General features: G+C 42.5%; 1 protein-coding gene across 5 annotated transcripts; it reads right to left on the reverse strand.

The window, feature by feature from the left end:
- Positions 1–802: 802 nt before the first annotated feature.
- On the reverse strand, positions 803–20821 carry DLGAP5 (DLG associated protein 5). 5 transcript variants are annotated; one of them, XM_048308120.1, is made up of 20 exons: positions 20783–20821; positions 20134–20191; positions 17391–17640; positions 15963–16171; positions 15397–15501; positions 14898–14982; positions 13104–13202; positions 12275–12345; positions 10322–10614; positions 9820–9938; positions 9620–9737; positions 9149–9234; positions 8441–8601; positions 7618–7710; positions 5978–6197; positions 4767–4989; positions 4346–4403; positions 3101–3266; positions 2681–2730; positions 803–2019 (listed from the first exon to the last, which is right to left on the reverse strand). In XM_048308120.1, the coding sequence occupies exons 3-20, from the start codon at positions 17629–17631 to the stop codon at positions 1897–1899; spliced, it is 2520 nt and encodes an 839-aa protein (XP_048164077.1). In that variant the 5' UTR covers positions 17632–17640; positions 20134–20191; positions 20783–20821; the 3' UTR covers positions 803–1896. The 5 variants fall into 5 exon arrangements, with proteins under 5 accessions (XP_048164077.1, XP_048164076.1, XP_048164075.1 ...); XM_048308119.1 differs by having other exon boundaries at positions 9620–9740; XM_048308118.1 differs by having other exon boundaries at positions 15954–16171.
- Between the last annotated feature and the right edge of the window lie 2320 nt (positions 20822–23141).

Genomic DNA, 23141 nt, shown 5'->3' on the forward strand with positions numbered 1-23141 from the left:
AATCCTCTAGGAAACACAGGGAAAACCTGACAGCCTCCGAGCCTGAAGTATTTCAGGAGAGGGTTCAGAGCTGGAGGAAGAAAAATCTCTCTGCAAGCCTGGGGCTGGAGAAGCCATCCCTGTCCTTCATTTCAGCCCAGCTGGGGGCCCAAACCAGCGTGTCCCAAGTACAGTTCCCTGCCCAGGGAGATCCCACCCTGCCGAGTGTTACGTACTCCACGGAACAGGTCACGAGCCTTGTGCTGCTCCCCACTCATCACCCCTGTGTGAGTCAAGACCAGTTTCAAGGGTGGGGAAGTTCATTGGCAAATTCACCTCATGAGTCAGGCTGGTAAAAAAAGAAAACAGAAGTATGTTCCCTTTGCTGTGAGTCACTGCAGTCTTGTCTGGAAAACAAGAACAGTGCAACAGCCACCACTGAAGTTTCCAAAGATTTCTCTGACGTGTCTCATGCTGTTTTATAACAGTGATTCCTTTTATACTTGGGAGTGCCAAGTTACAAACAGAGTCCTTAAAATTTCCAGCAGATGCAGCACTCTAGAGCAGCACACTGCTACCAGCAGCCCACAGAAGCTGTGGCTGCCCCATCCCTGGAAGTGTTCCAGGCCAGGTTGGACAGGGCTTGGAGCAACCTGGTCTGTGGAAGGTGTCCTTGGGTGGAACTGGATGGGCTTTGAGTTCCCTCCCAACCCAAATCATTCCTCAGCAGGAAAGTCATTAAAAGGTACCCAGAAGTATCCCTAGAACTGTAGCTTAGTAATGAACAGGACATTGGATTGAAGAAAGTGGATTCCAGCACACATCAGCTTCCTCTCTTTATTCAGTGTAATCAGTACACAGCTCCCAGGTTAAAACTTGCCAGACGAGCCCTCCTGGCAGTGGCAGCGACACTTTCTGCTGAGGGACTGAATTCTCTGCTTGGTTTAGGATCGAGGCTGGTGGAAGGATGTGTGTGTTACACTAAGGTCACCAGTACAAGAAGAAGCCCAGTGGAGTATTTGTTAAAAATACAACAACTGCAGGTACTGTAATACTCCTCAAATCCAGAGTCTATAGAACTGGCATGTTCCTTATGCACAAATATGTTACAGCCTGGATGGGGAATGCACAAGGAACAAGATGAGAGAAGAGACTGAGCCTAAAGATGTCTAAAACAAGGAGAAAGGTCCTTAAGATACTCAATAGAAAACTGCATCCTTAAAGGAAATAATATCAATGCCTATTTTAATACATTGCCAAGAAAACTTAGAAATCGGACTTATCTGACATTATCTGACTTAGAAATCCTTGTTCTGAGTTAGTTTCTAATATTACAAACCCAGTGGTTGTTAACCCCAGGAAAGAATTGCATGCATCCAACACTGCCATAGCTGGTGCTGAGGCAGGTGTTAACACACCAGACACTGGAGCCTGAGGGTGCAGAGGTACCCCCAGAGCAGTGACAAAGTATTCCAGGAGGGAACAGGCTGGGTCTCACCCCAGGAGGTGCCCTCCCAGCAGAAAAGGGGCACAGGCACAGCTGGTGGGGTAGGCACCTTGGAATAACAATAAGTCATGAGGTCAGTCAGGTCAGGGCAGAAAGTTTAAAGTTTTACAACCTGAAGGAGACAGGAAATACATGAAATGATACCAACATAAAAATGCTTCAGGTTGCAGTCAGAATTTACAGCCAGAGGATACAGCAGGGATCACCAGAACACAGCCCACTACTGCTGTACAGCAGTGCTTGGTGCATCACAACCACACCGTAAAATGATACAAAACCCATTATCAGATCCATTACCACAGGTACTCTTCCTCTCTCAACACAGTTCCAGTGTAGCAGACTGTGTTCCAGGTACCCTGTGTGGGCTTCTTGGTCACAGTATTTACATATTTTGCATTTTAAGTCACTTTTCATTGATCCCCAGAGGGACCAACAGGAGAAAACACGATGAGGTCACTGAATACTTCAGCTGCTGCAAACTTCTGGGCTCTGGTCTTGACTGGAGTGAAGGGAAGCTCAGCATCCTGCATTGGCTGTGGGAGGAGCCAGAGTGTGCAGTCAGTGTTTGAGGAACACTTAAACCATGGAGCACTGGAAGGACTCTGATTTCCCCAAGAGTAATTTTGCAAGCTTATTTGCAGCATAAAATGAAAAGTGATTACATGTGGTCCATGTTGAAGACAGACATTCCTTACTCAAGTCAATAATCCATATCCTAAAGAGGATTTTTCATAAGAAATCCTACACCCAAATTCTATGAATTCTATTAAGTGTGAAAGCTTTTGCACACCTGGTTTTCCCTGCTGAATGTTACTTCCAGCCCCAAATGCTGAAGTGATTAAAAAACCATTGGGGTAGGCTTAAAAAATTCCAGGAAGAAAAAAAAGGCTATTTTAGTGAACATCTACAAGGAAATTTGTAAGAAACATAATTTAAAGGCTCAATCTGACAAGAATCTGACATGGTCCTGTTACAAATGTCTTGATTCATCCTACACTCATCATGAGCAATAAGGAATCCAGTGTGAGCCCAAGCAGGGAGACAGCTGGAATGTGGCTTGTATTTAAAGATGTTATCGAGCCAATTCATGTAAGAGTTTAATTTTCTTTGTGCAGTAACTGAGACTGCAGCAAAGGTTAACAGTCCTGCAACACGCAGCCTGTCTTAGTCAAATAAACTGGAAGGTCAACTTACCACATCAAGAGAATTTCTGTCAATGGGTGTCAAACCACTGCTTGAAACATCTGAAAAATAAGTATATAATTTTTTTTAAAAAAGTTACTCTGAAAAAGTTTTCAAACCTGAAAAATCAGTATTGTTTTCTGTATTTATTAAAAGAAGAAATCCAAACTCTAAACTGTATTTATTTCTTTTTATCAGCTTTCTGCTTCACATAACCACACAGAAACTATACAGAGAACTGCTGGGGCACTGTTTGCTCATGTGCAGTGTGTGTTTGTCCCACCAGCTAAGGGAGGCTTTGCTAACAGCACACACAAATCAAGCTGACACCGATTTCAAAGAGTAATATTCAGATTATTATAAATGGTTAGAACAACCAGAAGGCCCCAGCAATGCCACCCAAACTACACCATGCAGCTCTAGGATAATCACCTGTTTCATGTATTTGTGGCTCTCCAGACTGAGCAAGGTTTGTGTCTGTGCTGGGATCCTTCTCTGGGCTGCACATGACTATGTCTTCTCCTTGTTCTGCAGCAGACAGTTCCATCTCTTCCATGCCATCCACTGCCTTTGATTCACTGCTAGAATTTCCCAGCACCTGAAAAATAGGGATTTTCTCTGCTTCCAGCCATGTCTTTGTTATGTCAGACCAAGTCCACACATCTAACCTACAGTTTTTATGGACAATTCAGGAGAGATGGAGTTTTAACTCCAGGCACTGCACGAGGCACAGGCAGACCAAGGCTCAGGGTTTAAGGCTGTGACCCATACCCCAAACACCCTTTAAAGCCTGAAAATCCCTTTGACAGTTCTTCCACAGGGAAGAAGCTTTTGAACTTCAAGTGTTACCTGGTGACTTTTCCTCCAGAAAAACCTTTTAGCAATACTGAAAAGTTTCCCCAGAGAGTGAAACCACCAACAAGCGATTTCTCATTTTGATAGAGAAAGAAGGAAGTAAAAGGCATAAGAAAAAATTAGTAACCAGGATGTTTCAAATATGTATTATATGTAGGGGGATGGGAGGGGAAATGACTGCTGCTGTCATGCATAGATCTAAGCAGTAACAAAATGAAGATACTCCACTTTCAATGAAAGGCACTGAATGACGATTAAGTCCACAGAACTGGCTCTCACTGAGTAGCACAGTATCATCTAAATTAAGAGGCCACATTCCTGTTTTTTAAAGGCTACTCAAACACAGGCAATGTCACCAAGTCTTCAGACATTTCAGGACATGGATTTCTGGCACTAGGATTAGTTCTTGCTATACCTTTAAGGAGATTAAGAACCCAATGCTCTGCTGTGGCAGCATGAGGACTGAGTGCTGTTGCTTTTAGTCACGGTCCATAAATGCACAAGCATTTAAAAAATCCGCACCAGAAAAGAGGAGGTGGTGGACTTCTAGGAACAATGCTTGTCCAAGTGACAAGTGTCCTCATGGAACAGCCAGGACCTCCAAAATACAGCTCTAAAGAGCAAGACAAGGTCCCCAAACTGCAGCAGTCCCCACCTTTGTCCATCCTCAGAGGGAAAAAGCACTGCCCTGAGGAATACACAAAATTTCTAGAGTGAGGATTTGATCAGAAGTCCAAGTGTCTGGGGTAATCAAGAGAATTTTTCCTTTGCTAGTAATAACAAGAGTATTTAAAGCACATCCATGAACAATGCATGACTTACCTTATTTCCCTCTGCTGTTCCAGCAACGAGACAAATTTCTTCTGCAACCACAGAAATGCTGGAAGAAAAACCAAAACATTTTCATTCTTCTCAATCATCTTCATCAACCACCTTCAATCATCTTCTGACTTGTCCAACTAATCTTACAATTTGTTCTGCAATTTTGCTAGCTTGGTTGGCACTTGTGAGCTACATCAAACTTCCTGGGCATACAATAAACTTCTACCCCCAGCAGCAAAATTACATTTGGGCAAAGCTCTTAATATTTGCTTAAGGGAAGGAAAAGTCACAAGTACTTTGCAAACTTTATCACTGCCAAATTGAAAGGTAACGTCTAATGGGTATGAACATCATGTCTTTCAGTTCCAACTCTAACATTATTTGTACAAAGTTAATTAAAAGCTGCTTTAAACATGCCTACCTCTGTTCAGGACCATCAGGGAGTTTATCCAGTGGGGGAGTTTTTTCAGTGGGAAGTTGGTCCATTTTCAAACTTTGTGCTGGGTGGAAGCCTTTGAGGCCTGATGGGGTTTGTTTTGCAGTTGCATCCTCGGGGTCACGGAGAGGAGAAGGAACGTTCAGGTGCAAAGCTCTAATGGATGGTCTTGGAGTTGCCAGTTTTCCAGGGGTCCTTGGAAGCAAACCTGGAAAATGTGTTTCATGTTTCATTCCTACAGCAGTTTCCAGAAACTGAAATGAACTGATCATTATGATTCTAACCAGGGCCACAATTGCTTTCTGCTTGCTAAATTATCTCATACAAATATTATATGGAAATCTTACATACACTTGCAAGGAGAAATTGAAATTATTAACTTTCATCTTTCAAATTTAACAGAGTTTAAAACACATTCAGAACTGATGCTTATAACAGATTCTCTGCTGGAGTTGGCTTAAACCCAGTGTTGCTCAAAGCTTTTCAGGAGATCTCCCCTACTAACAAGAGGCACATGAAAAAATTGTTAGTTTTGTGATGAGAAGAGAGATCTGCACCAAAAACCCCAGAATTTAAAATCAAATTATGAACTAGAAATGGGAGAGAAGCAGAATTACTGGAAATACTGGCTGCTCACAGATGTCAATAAGATAAGATGCTGAAAATGAAGTTATATTTTGAGCACCTGTTAAAAACCTCAAACTATTTAACAGCTTTTATAGCAAACTGGATTATGTTACAATCTTGTTAACCATGAACACAGATTATGGGTAGACTTTATCTGCAGCTTTGAAGACAGCACTGCAAGAGGTTTAGTTGAAAAAAAAAAGATCCCAATTCCTGTCCTACAATTAGAGGATGTGAGCTGGCATTGACTTTGATGAAGAGGCTCGTCAGCTGAATCTGGGAACGCTCAGATTAGAATTTCATTATTAAATTTATGCTGGAAAAACATGAACCAGCTGTTTCACCTCTGTCTAAGCAGGGATTTCATGCTGCCATAACCACTCAAATCGGCACATTCACGTACACCAGTTTACTTTGGAGCCCTGATGTAATTAGTCACTGGTTGAAATAGCATGTCCAGTACTGGAGTTGTAGCCAGGATAAACAGCACAATTCCTCTCCCCAGTGAAATAGATTAAACTCTCTTCAGTAGTTCCAGGTCACAGAAATCATGATTAAACTTCACCTACCTGAGAAGTTTTTCACAGGACTTTCAATCCTGAAAAACCCTGCTTCAAAAACCACTTTTTCTGCCTCTGGCAGCCTCTCCTGATGCGCACCCTCAGCAGCTCCCTCCTGCTTCATTTTATCCCTCATGGCTGCTTTCACAGAAGCCAGGCGGTTCCGGGCAGCAGTTCTGGCAGCTGCTTCCAGCTTGGCTTTGGGCACTCTACTTGGAACAGCCTTTTTCTGGAATGGTAAAAAAGCTGGGTCACACCTGGAAACTCTCTGGATAGGAGTAATCACACATGAACCTCTACACAGGTGCTGGTGCCACAAACACAGCAAGGAGCAAAAGGAGGCTCAGCGGGGACCTTCTGCCTCTCCACAACTCCCTGACAGGAGGGTGCAGCCAGGTGGGATTCAGGCTTTGCTCCCAGGGAACAAGAAATAGGACAAGAGGAACTGGATCTAATTTACACCAGAGGAGGTTCAGATTGGATATCAGGAAACACAACTTCACTGAAAGGTTTGTCCAGCCTGCCCAGGGCAGTGGTGGAGTCCCCATCCCTGGAGGGATTTAAAAGATGTGTGGATGTGGCGCTTGGGGACATGGGGCAGTGGTGGCCTTGGCAGTGCTGGGGAAATGGCTGGATTTGATGACTTTTCCAACCTCAACAATGCTACAATTTTATGCATCAAGGCCTCTGCTCATCCCCAGCATCTCCTGGGCTGCCATCCAGCTGTTAAAATGAGTCTGTGGTGACAACATTAAGATTTTTTTTCAAACTGAGTCTGCAATTCAGAAATGCAGAATACAACCTTTTTTCCTAATAAATTCAGTAAGATTTTGGAAGCACTGGGATGCAGGGACTCCTAGTGGCAGGGACAGAGTGTAACCACAGGACAGACTCCAGGCAATCAATGAAGTCTCTCTTGGCATTCAGTTTTCCAAGGGAAGTTTTGTTTTGTACCACCTGTAGGGTTCTGGCACTTGTGTGCAGCTCCTACAGGCCACATTCCCTCTGTTTTCCCATGCCTGAAGTTTCTTATCCACCTTCATATCAACTTTATGATTAGTGAAGCAGTCTCAAGGAACTGCACAGAGTTTAGGCAATGCAAATACACCTTGACACCTAGTCAGAAGCAATTTATATATTTCAATCCAAAGAGTAGATAAAACAACTCATATTACAGCTTATTTTGCAATAAGCACTAACTTATTTTGGAGAGTGTCAGATCCATTTGTGCTTAGAGAAGCAGCAGTTTAAAGCCACCCGTGGTGTTGGCTTAATGGGACACCATTATAATTGAGCACTCCCTGCTCAAAACTGGCAGTCACTGCCAAATTCCTGCATGGTTTCTTTTTCAGTTTCAGTGTCAATGCCAGTGGCCCAGATAAACTGTTTTACATCTGCACGGTAAGTTTATATCCTAAATTTAATAGATTTGTCTTACTAGCATAGAATCCAAAGACTCCAAAAAAGTCATTGTTCATTCTTAGCTCTAATCTTACCCGCCAAAAGAGGCAACTAGGACTAAACTCACCAAATAATACAAGTGCACGTGGGAGAGGCGAGGGAGAAGGGTGCACCCTGAGAGGAATTTCACTTAATAGTTAATATATCTAAAGAAGCCATACAAGATGTGCTTTAGGGGCTACTCATACCTTGACAACTGCTTTGCTTGGGACATGAAGTGGCTGCCACTCATTGTCTTGAAGCTTCTTCAGATTATCAAATTTTTTATTCACGTCCTCAATCTGTTGGTCGTGTATAAGGAAAGCAAAAGAATACATTGCAAAATAACCTTTATCCAAACAAGCACAGTCTTCCATCCTGCAGGATACAATCTCTGAAATATCTCTGAAGAAGCAGATCAAACCCTCATGTATTTTGCAGAGAATTCAAAACCTATGCCTAGGACCATAAATTCATCTCTGCATTTAACTACTTACAAATTCCTTTGTTGAATGCTGATTTACAACCTTTGGATAATTCAGAATATTATATTTCATTCTGAACCCAAAGAAAGCATCAACAGAGGAAAAGAGATGAAGGTTTTCTACCACCTAGGCTCACCTCTAAATAGTGTCATTTATACATGTAGTTTCTGCATTATTTTCATACTGAAGCATGGAACCCCTACTTTTCAGTGAGCTTCAGGAATTTTCCAAAAACTGGGAGGTAGACATTGTGACTGTATCCTCACTCCAAAACAGACTAATATTTGGCCAAACATAGTCATTCCAGAGACAGACAAGATACACAGGCCACAAGAAGATAAAACAGAAGAACTGGTCCATGAATTATAAGTCATAGCATACCAACTGCAACTATTCGCTGCCACAAAGTGTTAAAACAAGGACTTGCATTTTTAAAATTCAAAATAAAAACCAATCTGAATATAAAAAAAAACCAATTAGTTTCAATCCACGGTTTGTAAAGAACGACATCAGTTTTACGCTACTACGTTAACATGCAAGTACATACCTGAAAATTAATCATATCCCAAAATCCATCCAGGTCTGTACATGTTGTTTCTTTTTCACCTCGTTTAAATTCACAATTATCAACCAGTCCTTCAAACTGTTTGAACCTTTCTTCCATGAGCAGCCTTGTCTGACCAACTGTGGTGCGAATCAGGTCTTTAGCTGGTAGCAACAAGAAAAAAAATAATACAGAACATCTTGGATAAATAAGCGTTTGAGGAGTCTGGAGTTTGTTGTCCCATCTATTGCAAACCTGCAATTCAATTCTGATGGAGCTTCCCTGTCCACTGACCTGTTCTAAACCTGCTTCTTTCAAAAAAAATTACACTCTCCAGTCTTAAAGATATGCATTGCTGGAGTCATCTTTGTTTTCCCAGATAAGGGTACTTATTCCACATTAAAAACTAATCTTATTTTTAAAAATTAGCTTGGTTAAAGTTCACACATTTAAATACACTTCAGACTGGCAACAGAACAACTATTTTGATGTGCACTTTGTTCACTTTATCAATCACCATCACATCAAGTGCTACACAAATTTTTGTAATAGGAGACTTTTTGTCTTAGGGCAGATGCAACTCTAAACTTTCTCTAGCACAGCTTTGCAAATTTTTTTTTCTATTTTGCAAAGAGCAGATACATGTCCTTCCCTCTGTCCCATTCAGTTCCTGTAACCCTCCTTCTAGTGCCTACTGCAGCTCACTCTTACCATCCTCTGGAATGTCCAGCTCAAGGTTTCCTTCCCACTGGAGGCACTGAGACAGCAGCCGCTCCGTCTCAGCCCGAAGAGTGGTTCTGAAAATACAGGGATAGAGAAAAAATAAGGATTTGGAGAATTTCCAGACTTGTGGCTGTCAATGGTTACTATCCTTTTGCTTTCAGAGAAGCCACAGTCTTAGAGCAGAAGCCATTAGACTGTTTTACTTTGCTGACTGGCTGAGGTGCAATTTCTACTGGTTTCAAGCTCATGATCCTTAGGACAAGGTGTCAGTCTCCAGAATTTTATATTCATTCCTTGCACTAAAGGTACAAAAAGGAAGACAGGAATGTGTGCCTGCTCAGGTCACAGCTGGCAGGCACCAATCACCATTAAATTAAGCTGATCTTTAGAAGATGTCTCGTTACTCATATTAAGAACCTTCAAATGGACATCAGGGAAGTGAAACAAATGAACCCAGACCTGAAATAGGGCACATCATGCTCTTGCTCTCTTGTATCATCTGACTTCACTGCAAGTGCTGTTGAGAGAGGAGTTGTTTTGTTTGATTTCTGAGTGGAAGTTCTCTCATCTGATTCGCCTGCTGAAAAACATGAAAGGAATTTGTTCAGAATCTGGTGATAATTAAAAGCATTAGAATAAAATAAATGTTAACTTCATACTTTCTCCTTTCAAACTTGTGGTCATTTGTTTTTCTTGAATGCCTTTAACAGCAGGTGAATTTTGACTTTTTAAAGTAGGCTTTTGTGCTTTAGTTTCACTGGATTTTTCAAATATTTTGCTGGAAACAAAGAAAAGTACATTTAGTTACGACACATTGAGAAAGTGACATCAAATATGGCCAAATACACAGAAATGCACAGCTTAGAAGGCAAACTTCCACACAACACTAGAGAACTCAAATAATAAATTAATAAATCTGTGCAGATAGATATAGGGCAAAGTCCCTGACAGCTGCTCCTAAATGAAGGACAGAATTATGGATTATATCCATATCTGCTGTTGTATTAAGTCCACATTTAAGCAGTGATAGAAGCCATGAGGATCGGGTGTTACAACACAACACTTTGTTACAAAGTGAATCTCTCTATAGACAAATGTTTTTTGCATCCCCACAGAGAGGCTCACTTGCATTTTAGGCCCCATTAGAAGGAAGAATCTTACACTGAAGATTCTGAAAAATTCCAGACAGCACTGGGAGTCAAAAAAGCATTTGCCCTTGAAGGAGACATGGGTGTCACACTGTAGGTTGCTAATCCACTCAGAGGCTGAAACACAAAGTTTTGAGGTGCAAAGGAGCGTGTTCTGGGTCTCCTTGGAGAAGAATTGCTGTTTTCCACTGAGGTTTGTTCTTGCTGAAGTTCTACTGGTACTGAATGCTTGGAATCAGCTGCAGAACTTTTCACCCTGGGATCCACTCCAGCATTTGTCTCCACTTGATGTTTAGAAGGAAACACCTGTAACAGCATAGACAGACAAATCAAATCATCCAATCAATCATGTGCTTGCAATAAGCATGGGCTGAATTATAACATGAGAGTCTGAAAGCCATCAGGAAGGGAACAGCTTAAGGTAAGTCAGCTCCTACAACAGCACACCTGTACAAGAGTGATGACTTACCAACAAGTCCAACCATTTTTGACACCTGCAAATCATTCTAGAGACAGAAGTAACACTTCACTACAAAGAATGCAACAATCCACTCCAGGGGCTAAAGCAGAACAACTCACCCACCAAAACAATAATTAAAATTGGCAAATGCTTGCTCCCACTGCTAGAAAAAAGCTTTAAGGTGATAAAATCCTCAAGAGCAGAATTACTGGCTACAAATCCAACTAGGCCTGTTGAATAATCACAGTTTATACACATACTCCAATCCTATCATTGAAAAACAAGCTGGAATAGGCTGATAGCTGAGGAATGCAACCCAAGTGCAGTTAGCACCACAGAATGTCACTAAAAGAGAAAAAACTAAACAATAATTCACATTCTTACGAGATGAGTGACCAGATAGTCACACAGAACACATTTCTGAGATACCTAATCAAGATTGCTAGCTAAAGCCAGCTAAAACTTTGGGTGTTTTTCAAGAAAATATGCATCCTCAATGCACTGAAAGTCTTGTTATACTTTAGTCACCCCTGCTAGGAACGTAAACCTTGAACTTTGTTTTTAACCAACCTTTTCAAACAGGTTGCCTGTGGTTACAGTAAGAGTTTACCAACTGGCAGGGACTCCATCTGGTGAAGAGGTGCTTGTCCAAGGAAGACACAAATGCTCTTACCTCCTGTTTGGGTGTGATTGCACAATCTCAAACACACTAGAGCACAGCTGCAGTTACAGGAACAAGGTGGAGATGGGAGGTGTGAGAGGGAAGGGTGGAGCGCAAAGAAGGAAGAAATCATGGACAGCTCTTGCACAGAACTGTCTGCACATGAATGCAATAAAAAATCCTGGAAGTGATGGCAGCAAGAACCACAATGACTGCCTTCAGTTGTAAATCATGAAGAGAATAGCATTCTACCTTGCAGAGAATAGCATTTCCAGCTTTATTTTTTGGTGGTTCAAAACCTAAAATTGTGTTTATTTCTTAGCTTCTGGAGTCCCAAATCATTACCTGAGCAGGAAAAGGATCCATTCAGAATGCACTTCAAAAAGGAATGAACTGCACAGAATTTACAGCTGCTTGATAAAGCCAGCAAAACAGTCTTTTTTTTTTTTTTTTTGGCTAGTTAAAACATCAGATATATGTCATGTAAGAACTTCTTGTCTATTTTAAATCATTGTCCAGATCTTGATTAGTAATCAAATCATCCACCAGTCACATCCATATCCATGGTGGGATTCTTGGGGTTGCCCTGTGAAGGGCCAGGAGTTGGACTTGGATGATCCTCGTGGGTCTCTTCCAACTCACAATATTTTCTGGCTCTAAACAGGCACTAAATTTGATCTTAATTTTAAAAATAGATCAGTATAAATACTTGGAGCTCCTTCCCAAGTTCTAGCTTATTAGTGAAATTATTACTTCTTTGCTTGAACATTTCAGCTACAATGACACAGTTACTGGCTCTTAAATCAGTTTTACTGCTTTTCCATTTCAACTATTACATGACCTACCTTTGTGGTATCAGGTTTGACAGCTTTCTTCTGCTTTCCTACACTTGCTGTCGTTCTCTGTGACTGGTTACCTACAAAAAGAGACACTCCCAGAGGTCAAAAAAGCATCTGAATAATGTAATCTTTCACCAAAACACTGCCATAAAAATCCAGTTGCTAAAGATGGGAGAGACTGTTTTATTTCTTGAGTGGGAGGTGGCTAGAGGGAAGAAATAGCATTGCAAAAGTTCATTCAAAAGAAAACCTGGCCTAGGATTTAACAGCCTAGTAACAGATGTATCACCAAGAAAACAGATTCATTAAGTCATTAATCTTAAGACACTGTCATATAGTAAAAATAAAAGTCACCTTATTTCCTTAAAGTTTGAAGAGAGAGTGTCAAGCCAATTTGAGTTTAGATTTTTAATTTCTATATGGCATAGGAATTCTGTTGGTATATTGAATTCTAGTAAAGAAGCAAACATGGACAAAGAGAAATTCCTAACCTGAAGAACAAAGGCTCTCATCTCTTCCAGAGACCTTCCTGGTCCTGCTCACACATTTAATAATCATATGGCCATAAAGTCATACACCAACGAGGCAAATCTTTACCAGTTCTGGCTTTGTTCTTTGAGTTTGTAATTACCATGTGGACATTGATGCTCCACACTGATGGGTTTTGTGGGGAACTGTCCAGTGTTAGTTTGAACATCTCAATACAGATACTGCAATGCAGTTCCAGACAAGAGTCCGAGTGATCCAGCATTTAGCCCTTTTCTTATATGATAATTTGGCAGAACTTAAATGCAGTCTAAGGTACAGCTGAGCTACACAACTCTGCCTTACTTACCAGCAGTAGCAGCTGTTGGTTTCAGGACCTGCCTGGCTGCAGAGGCAGCTGCTCTGGTGACTCTCACATTTAGGGCTGGTTGGGGCGCAGTCTGCAACACTGCAGGAGAAATTAATCCCAGAGATTCCAAGTTTAATAAGGAGCTGCACTCAGGTAATAACTGAAAGTTTACATTTTGTAGAAATCAGAAAAATGCACCAGCAGTTATCAGGGGCTTGCCAGAATGAACAGGGTTGGGTGGTTTTGGTCAGTTCAGGGCAATCAGCACAGCTTGGCCTTGGCATCCAGGCAATGCACTGAGGGATCCTGACTGAAGGTGGTTTTACTCTACAGGTCCATCAAGGCACCAGTGTGCTTGCTGCCATGCAAAAAGCTTAAGGAATGCTTCCCACTGTTCCCTGCAATCAGAGTCAAGACTATTCCTGCTTTACAGATGAAGTTTTGTAGAGTAATAACTTTGCCATGGTTATTTGCACAGCTGGAAGCTTAAGCAAACCATTGGTGTAACAAAGTGATGCCCTGGCCATTATATGAAAGATTTCCAAGGTCAGAATTTAATGCAATCTAACAAAGTACTCTTAAGACTAATTGCCTCTGAAATATTTCATAAAACATGACAAGTTCATGCACCGTATTACCCATCTTAATCATTTTCATCTTTGTAATTTAGCACTGTTTCTAATAGGCTTTTAAAATGACAGCGTTTTCCTGCACAGACAAATTTCACAGGAGCTCTTTATTCCATACTCTGCCTGTCTGAAATCCCCACTTGGTTACTGTTAATGCTATTCCTGTCTTTAATGTCAAACTGCAATTCTGTAGAGGCTAGAATGAAAAGTTGGGAAAAAATTACTGGATAAGTAACTACAACATTGGATTTATCAAACATTCACTTCACAAATATTTTTATATTGGTGTTTCATAGAATCCCAAAATGGTTTGGGTTGGAAGGCACCTGAAGGATCACCTCATCCCAACCTCCCTGCCATGGGCAGGGAAGCTTAAGTACATATAATGCATATCCTTGATTCAGTACAAAACAAATAATCCAGTCTAGTGGATGACCATTTTTCAAAAATTAAATATTTAAATTGTTATATCAAACACTAATAATACATCTTTTCAGTATTCACCAAAGGCACTGCTGAAATTTATTTAAATAAGGGTCTGCTGCTTGCTGATTTAATTAGATTAATGATGTGAAAGTCATTTCACTCTGAATTACTGAATATCCTGCATTAACATCAATATTCCACGTAACTTGGCTGTATCTACTGAAGGATACCACTGGACTATGAGGAAAAGTTTCTGATCCAAGGTATTCTAGCCCCCTAAAGGTGGTGCAGGTTGTTTTGTTTTTTTAATTGCTGTTTTCTTAAGAAATACCTGTAATTGTGGCACAGAAAGCGACAGACACAAGGCACTTGCTCTTCTGTAACAGCAGCAGTCACTACCTGTGATATTCTTCTTGAGGCAAACAGAAACCTCTGCACGGCTCCAGGAGCTGAGGCAGCTGGCAGCTGTGCAGCTTGCCTACTGACCTGTTTCTTTTCCCTCTCCCAGGGAGAATAATCAGTAACCAGGACTGTCAGGATCCTGCATTCCATTTCCCCCAGCCTATGGAGGCAACAAGTTCACGTAATCCCTGGAGCCACACGCTTCATAATCTGCCAGCTGCTGCCCTTGGTAGGAATGGCCATCCTAAAATCTCCTCCATGCTTCCTACACCCAGAAATGTACTGGGATCTTTCCCCCCAAAACCCCCAACTTTCAGGTTCAGATGTACTTCCATACCTTTCTCTTTTTCAGCCACTTTGACTGTACTCATCTGTTTACGTCCTGCCTGTGTAGGGCGCATGCTCTGCCCACGGGCACTGACCTGCAAGAAAAAAAGCAGGTTTTTTGTGAAGTTGCAGATTTCCAGAAATTCAGCAGCCCAATTTCTTTCCTCATCTATCTATCCTAGACTACAGTAAGGGAAAAAAATCAAATAATTTGTCACAGGGGGCTTTAAAAAGTAGAGAGACATTAAGGATAACTAAAATAGATTGGTTTAGGGATATGTTAAAATGCATTATCAAACTAGAAATTGTCAGAAAAAGAATGAAGAAAAATATTTAAGCACCAGTTTAAGTATCTTGAGAAACTTGATTAAAAAACAGATCCAGAAAACCTGTGCCCTTTTCTGTTTGTACTGATCTAATCAAACTTGTAAAGATACTACCCTGAGTCTGAAATTGCATCCCTTTCTCTAAATTTATTCACTGAAGTTATATATATATAAAAAACAAACCGTAGAGGACTTAGATGCAGTTGGAATCAGAGTTGGTATCAGAGTTTTTCCTTCTTGGATCTTGGCTTTTGATCGAGTAACCCTTCCAGAGAAAGCAGGAGCTTCCTGGAAACATCCCCAAGGAAACAAGAGTTAACACACTCCTCTTCCCCCTCGTCCCTGAGAGACTGAACAAGAAGCATAAATGTGAAAAACAATATGTCTGTGCGAAATGGGTCAAGTGTGTAAACTGGAAAGCTTTCAAAACCGAGTTGACTAAATATGAACAAGTTACTAGTTCTAAAATAACGCAGCTCTTTCATTTGTGGATGAATCATTCCAGTTTTTGAACTGAGCATAGTCATAAATACAAAAATCCACATATCACTAGCAGTATCTCCAGCTTTGTTTAAAAAGAGAATGAGCCAAATTACTCCCTTACTGCTCCTTACCATAACAAACATTAATAAAGCGTTTGCAAAATAAACAGCTGATTTGGAATAACATACACATCTTGTATTCAAATAGCAATTTAAATGAAGTACACAGATATAATTAATTTAGATATTAAATATTACCCTTGTTACCATCTCTCTTGGCTTTGCTACCGCTGCTTCCTCAGGGGCAAGTGTAAGAAATCCAGGTGCAGCTGGTCTGTACAGCCCAACCTTGAACACCCCTTTCTTGGCTTTCTCCCTCTGCTCCTGCAGTCTGCGAAGCTCCTTCTCCTCTTTGTAGCGCTGGAGCATCTCCCTGCGCTCGTTCATCCTCTTGGTGGCTGCATTTGTGGCTTGCTCTGAAGCAGACATGGAAGACAGATGTGTTATAAAATCATGAAGATATTTTTGAGCCGACAAGAAGTCAGAAACTTTCAATAAACTTTTCCAAGCTAGAAGAGGAATGTAAGTCAAAGAGCAGAAGAACTGTCTGGAATCTCTAAAATTGTTTTAGTCCTTCCCACTAAAAGAGAATTCAATGGAAAATTTCAACTTACAAATAGACTTCCCCAAATATCCACCTGAGGATTACTGTAAATTCATTCCCATTTTACAGGGAATTGTAAATACCATTTCTTGTAAGGCTGCTAGTATGAAAATTAACACTTCAGTTACTTATCTATATATTTGTACCAGTTTCTCTATTCAAACACTTGCAACGTCATTGAAAGCTGAGCTTTAGGTCGGCTTTAGATACCAAAGTCTGCCTCAGTTTGAGGATAAATGAAGCAGAAGTTTTATAAAAGAATAAAACCTTAAGAGATTGCAAACTTGAATTATGTCTACCTTAAAAATTAATATCCACTTAAAGTTGAAATTTATTAAATATAATCAAGACACATTTATTACATTTATTTTATATGATTACATACGGACTGCACTCCAATAATCTTCTGCTATCAAAATATTAAAGGTGAAAATATTTCTAAAAACACCTGTTAACATTTTTAAATATTAACTTAATTTCTTAGACCACAAGCATCCAGGAGAGCCAGGAAGCAAAATTCAGCATATATGCAGGCCCTGTTTTCTGAGAGGAAAAATAAGTTATCAAAAACTAGCCATTTTCAAAATAAAATCACGCTATGCATGTATCCATTAATAATTTTATATATAATACAAAATTGCCCATTGCTAAGTACAACTTAAGCACATGACAGGCATCAGTTATATGTTAGATGGTATTTTTGATGGGCGTTTTTCACATCTTAAAGGACAAAGCCATCATAAAGGCACTTCCAATTGAATATTAATAACAAAATGCATTCTTCCTTTAGCTGCTGCAGCCAAATCAGAGCAAAGCCTTATTCACACCACCAGAGCAGTGAGGAGGGCACAGCTGTATTAAGATTTTATTTCCTTGATTTTAACACTTGGAAAGGCTGATAGGGTTTTAAATCTTAAACTTTTTTGTCAAATCAAAATGTTGACTGCTATAAGGTTTCTGTGATAATGCTACTAAACATACTTAAAATTTTTAACTTTTAAAAAAAAGGTCTGTAACAAGTATTTACTTACTCTGTTTCACACTGCTGTTCTCTTGAGAGCACAATTCTCTGGTCTCCTTGAGCTCGGAAATTCCCCTCTCCTTGGAGAGCTGAACATTGACATCTGCCAGGCCAAACTGCCGGCCCTTTTCAAAGAGTTTGTGCCTGTTCTCCTTCTGAAGGATGGATTTCCTGCGGGCAACCTTGGTTCTGAGGGCTTCTGTACTCAAATCCTTTTTGTATCGACTGGCAAACTGGGAGGTAGCAGCCATCCTGATGACCTTAGACAACAACCATAGTGATTAGGAAAAAACTGCCATGGTTTGTTTTCCATTTTTGTAAAAGTTTGCATGTGAGCAAAGCCCTGAATTCTTTGTTTCTGTATGTGACCAGAGAAAACTCCAATGATAATTTTAGTAATGACTCTTTCACCAATTTCTCATTATTTTTATTCATTCCAGGGACCAGTTTGGTTGTTGAGTGGTCAACAAGTCTGACACTGAATTAGGAGAGGACACTGCACTCATGTCTGGGATTGGCTGGGCTGCTTTCTCCACAGCTGTTTTCCACATTAAGGAGGTGAGCAAGTAAATGACAAGGCTGTAGGACAATACTTGGAAGCAACATTCCATTTAGATTAGACCTATCTGATAGCAAGGAATTTTGTCATGGCTAAGAGTACTCAGAACCAGGATGTTTCCAGGATGCAACTGCAATAAAATACTGGTTATTTCAAGCAGCATTCCTCCCATCTTTTTTAACCTGAGGAAGCCTTAAGCCAATTGTCAGTTGGTTTGCACTTGCTGTGCTAACAGCTCCTAAAGGGGCTACAAGAGAGGTGGAGAGGGACTTTGGACAAGGGATGGAGGGACAGGACAAGGGGGAATGGCTGTGCTGGACAAGAGGGCAGGGCTGGATGGGACATTGGGAAGGAATTCTTCCCTGAGGGTGGTGAGGCCCTGGCACAGGCTGCCTCGAGAAGCTGTGGCTGCCCCATCCCTGGAAGTGTCCAAGACCAGGTTGGATGGGGCTTGGAGCAACCTGGGCTAGTGGAAGGTGTCCCTGCCCATGGCAGGCAATGGGAACAAGATGGGCTTTAAGGTCCCTTCCAATCCAAACCATTCTGGGATTCTATTATCCCCTGCATCCCCACTGAAACCTGTCTTGCCAAGGGTCTTCCACCTCAGCCAGGATCTTTCAGATATCTCATCTTCCACCACTTACAGAAAACAGCTTTACAGCAAGCAGGGTGACAGAGCTAAGCACCCAACAGTTATTAATTAATTGGTAATTTAGTCATTTACTGAGGTTCTTCATTTCAGGACAGCAAGCTCTGATCAAACTAAAGGAACCATCAGTGAACTAGACTGGAAAGACTTGACAATGGGTGTGCAGGATTTCTTAAAGCCCATCCCCTTCCCATCAATGTGCTACCAAAAGCCAAAAACTCAACCAGCAGCCTAACTGGAAAACCCAAATGTTAGAAGGAAAACAGCAGCAAAATAGAAGTAACACAGAAATAAACTGCATATGCTTATGGGAAAAGCAGTCAAGGAGAGATCCTGAGCTGTTGGAAGAAGGAACACAGAGCAAGCCTGTTCAGATGCCATCAGTGCTGGCAGTGGCCGCTCCCTGTTCCCCACTGCATGGAAGTGCTCATGTAGGGGGGAACTCGCACAGCACCAACAGCACCTGCACAACCTCCTGGAACTGCTTAGAACAGATACTGGACAGAAACCTAAATGGGTGCATTTTGCTCCTTTTTTTCTGATATGTTCGGTGCTGCAGAAGAGCAAAGTGGTCAATGGAAGTTAGAAAGCAGAAGAGAATAAAAATCAAAACACAAATCAGGGATTGGATCTCTTCCACGCAATCCTGGAAGAGCTGGTCCATGCCAGCACCACCCGATTTGTGAATATCTTGGGCTTCACCCTGCATCTTGCATTCCAGCTTTCAGAAATTGATTCAAAATGCCAGTTAATGATGACTGTAAAAACCTCCACTGCGGTTCATGGGTCATATTTGCCCTGCTTTACATTTAAGTGATTAAGGGAGATTAATTCATGAGCATCTCCAATAATTATATTTGAACTGATCCTGCTAGTAATTACAGAATTAGTCATTACAGATTTGTTAGTAATTACAGATCTTGTTAGTAATTACATGACATTACAGAAAGCCATAAAGAAAACAGTGGGAATACATCTCTACTATCTATGTCCTAGAAGCACCTGGCTTTTGAGGCTAGTGGATGAAAAACATTCCTCAAAGCAGCAGTCTAGTCTTTACACTCATCCTTTTACAGGACAAAGTTCCTAAATTTACCCCTAAACATGTTCTTTAAGTACAGCAATCCTTTCAAAGTGCATGCACAGTTTTTAACCTTGATGGCAACACAACCTATATTCCCAGAATATACATTGTTATCTATCAGGCAAGCTCTCAGACAGCTGCACTTGCCTTAAACACTGATAAACATTTAACACTGTTCTACCTCCTACTTTTAGTATTTTCCTAGGTATTTACTGAAGTACAAGTCCACTTAGGACTTCTCCCATTAAAAAGTCCCATGCAGAAGTAATCCATATTTCAGTAAGAAATCCTGCAGAATTAATCTTACAGATGAAGAGAGCAAATGTAATAAAAGCAGAGAAACAGACAGAGCTTCCCAGAAACGTATTCCCAGTTCAGGAGGTTCCCAGTGATCTCTGTGGTCTCATTAAAAATGGATGGCATGCTCAGTATCCTAAAGATGTGTTTAGGACAAAAAATACCTGTCTCCTCTTCTTCCCAGGTTACTGCTCCCGTGGAGTATCTTGCCCAAACAGGAGCCTAGAAGATTAATTGGTATTTAAATTGGCATAAACTCAACTAAAGAAAGGGACAAAGGGTTTATACAAAAGATTTGTGACTGGCTAAGGTAGAGTACCAAAAATTAAAGCTGAAGATGTATTTTGATAAATAACAGCGAAGGAAAAGAGACACTTTTGACCAGCAACACTCTAAGAACCAAAGGGCAATAGGAGCATGAAAACATTTAGGTGCTCTTTTAGCCTGAATAGTGAGCAAACAGAGCAGGGGAAGCAAACATCGCTACGTTTACAGCGGGAACCCGTTAAGTTTAGAGACTGAGTAAAACCTGGACTCAACGGTTTCCAGGCGGGCCCCGGGGGTCGGAACAGACTGTGGGGCACACCCCAGACCCCGCTGAGCGGGCTCCCCCCAGGACAGCCCCTTCTTCCCTTCCCCGACAGCGCCTCAGGGTTGAGGCGCCCCAACCCAAAGAAGCATGCTGCCAGCCCACCGCCAGGAGAGACCCCCACGCCGGGTCCCCTTACGGAGCCTACTGCCGGGGAGCCAAGGTCCTTCCGACCCCTGAAATCCCGTCCGGACCCCCAAAATCCCCGCCGGGGCCGCCATTACCTGTCCCGGCCGCCCGCAGCCCTCCACCCCGCCGCGCGCCGCCCCGCCTCGCTTTCAAATCCCAGCCGCCAGCGCTCATTGGCCAGCGCCGGCCCGCCGGCTCCCATTGGCCTCACGCGCGGCCAGTGATGGGCAGCGCCGAACGCCCACGGCGAGCTGCCTATTGGTCGCCCGATTGCCACGCTTAATGCCCATTGGCTGCTCGGAGCATTTCCCCGCCCCTGCTTGCCGCTCATTGGCTGGCGGAGTGAGGAAGGTGAAGGTGCTGAGCGTGCGGGGGCGTGGCCTGTCCTTGTCGTCCCGCGCGGCGCGGGGGGGGGCGCTAAGATGGCGGCGGGGGTCGCCTGTGTGGGGGTTGCGTGTACCTGGAGTCACCTGTACATGAGGGTCACCTGGCTCCGGGGTCAGCCGGACCTGGCGGCCACCTGCCAGCGGTCTGGGCTTGCAGAGCCCTCACTCCTACCGAGAATCGGAGAGTAATGAGCCCTCTCACCACCCACAGAATCCCAGAACGGACAAGGCTGGAAGGGACCCCAGTGGCTCATCTGGTCTAATCTCCGTCTCGAAGCACATGGCACAGGATTGTGTCCACACGGCTCTGGAATATCCCAAATGAGGCAGAGTCCACAGCCTCTCTGCTCAATCTGTTCCAGTGCTCGGTCACTGCACAGGGAAGTTCTTCCTCACGTTCAGGTGGAACTTGTGGGCATCCGTTCCTGCTCGCTCCTCCTGTGCCATTGCTGGGCCTCGCGGAGCAGAGCCTGGTCCATGTCTGAGACCTCCCTGTAGACACAGACAGGGATGAGGTCCCCTCTCGAAGCTGGACAGCCCCTGCTCCTTCAGCCTTTCCTCCGAAGGGAGATGCTCAAGTCCCGCTGTCGTCCTCCCCTGCACCCACTCCAGGAGCTCCATGTCTCTCCTGAACCGAGAAGCCCACAAGGTCTGTGTCCACACCTCAGTGACCGCATTGTGCCACCTCCTGAGGAGCCGAAGCCGGGTCTCCACAGGTCTGAAAGGGCCACAAACACATTATTAAAGTGTTTTTATTAAAGACCCTTTATTTCCTCCCATACACGCATCGCACCAATCCCGCGGGTTGCTGGGGTGGGTTGCGTTTAACAGCGTTCTCAGCTACTGGATAGTTCTGTGTTGGTTTGTAAGTGTTAACCTGGGAAATTCAAATGCTAACGGAGGAACCATCCGCTTGGTGGCACTGCAAAAATGGGGACGGCGTTTGGAGGGGGAAAAAAAAAAAAAAAGTATTGGGAAACGGGAAACTGGTGAGCCGCAGGAGCGGTGGTCAGCGGCGGAGGACAGCCATGCCCTTCCAGCTGCCTGAAAATGCGGGATCCCCTCTGGCGTTACAGAAATATATCAGTAATTTTGTATATAAACGCGATTTTTAGACAGCAATAACTGGATTAAAGACCACAGTAACAGCGCAGAGCTGTTCGCCACGGCAGCGATCAGTCTGGGATTATTGCAGAGTGAGTGGCTCTGGGCATCCCAGATGGGAGCAGTCGGGGAAGAGTCACCTCCTGTTTCTGCACAGACTGACAAAGGTTACGGCAAAGGTCACAAATATTGACCATCCAGCCTAATCCTACAATCATTTATTTGCTAGAGATAATAAAAGATCAGCATGGAGGTTATTGAGTGCTGCCAAACGGATGGTTTGAAAAAGATCCAATTAAACAACAGAAACACAGGAGCTCAGGTCTGTAGACTGTACAGAGTCCAATCCAATGCACTCCTCGGTGTTTCCTGATTTTTCTTACTCCACTTTTCCTCCTGTGGCAGTGGAATTTGAGGACATTCAGCAATTCTACCTTACATCAGGATATAGTTGAACTATGTGAGCCATGCTGAAACACAAGTTTTAGGGGGAAAGCGAGTCTAGGAGTGTCATCCTTTCAACCGAAAATCAGTTCTTCTCTTACTGCATACCTGAATATGCTGAAACAATACTTGTTTTTTCCTTGGAGCATCTGGACTGACACATTTGCTCATTTCCACTCACGTGGATGTCAATACTGAATTTAGGAAGCTTTGCTACAGCCTGGGCTTAATCTCAGGAGCTCAAATAACAACACGAATGATAATACAGCCGTGGGCCCTTTGGGGAACCCGAGTACCTGCCCTGGGTTTGCTGTGCACCTCTGCAGGTGTTACCTGAGCTGGGTATGTTACAGCCAGAATGGGTTTCCTTAACATGCTGCAGACACACCTTCCCACTGACAATATTTAGGTCACCACAAGGGTCTCGGTGTGCTTGAATAATGCCAAGATTTTAAAGTGTTGCAATGTCACTTGAGATAAAACACACTAATCAGGTGTTTTCCAACCAAATTCCTGATTG

Source organism: Corvus hawaiiensis, chromosome 6 (genome assembly GCF_020740725.1).
Source record: "Corvus hawaiiensis isolate bCorHaw1 chromosome 6, bCorHaw1.pri.cur, whole genome shotgun sequence".
NCBI lineage: Eukaryota > Metazoa > Chordata > Aves > Passeriformes > Corvidae > Corvus > Corvus hawaiiensis.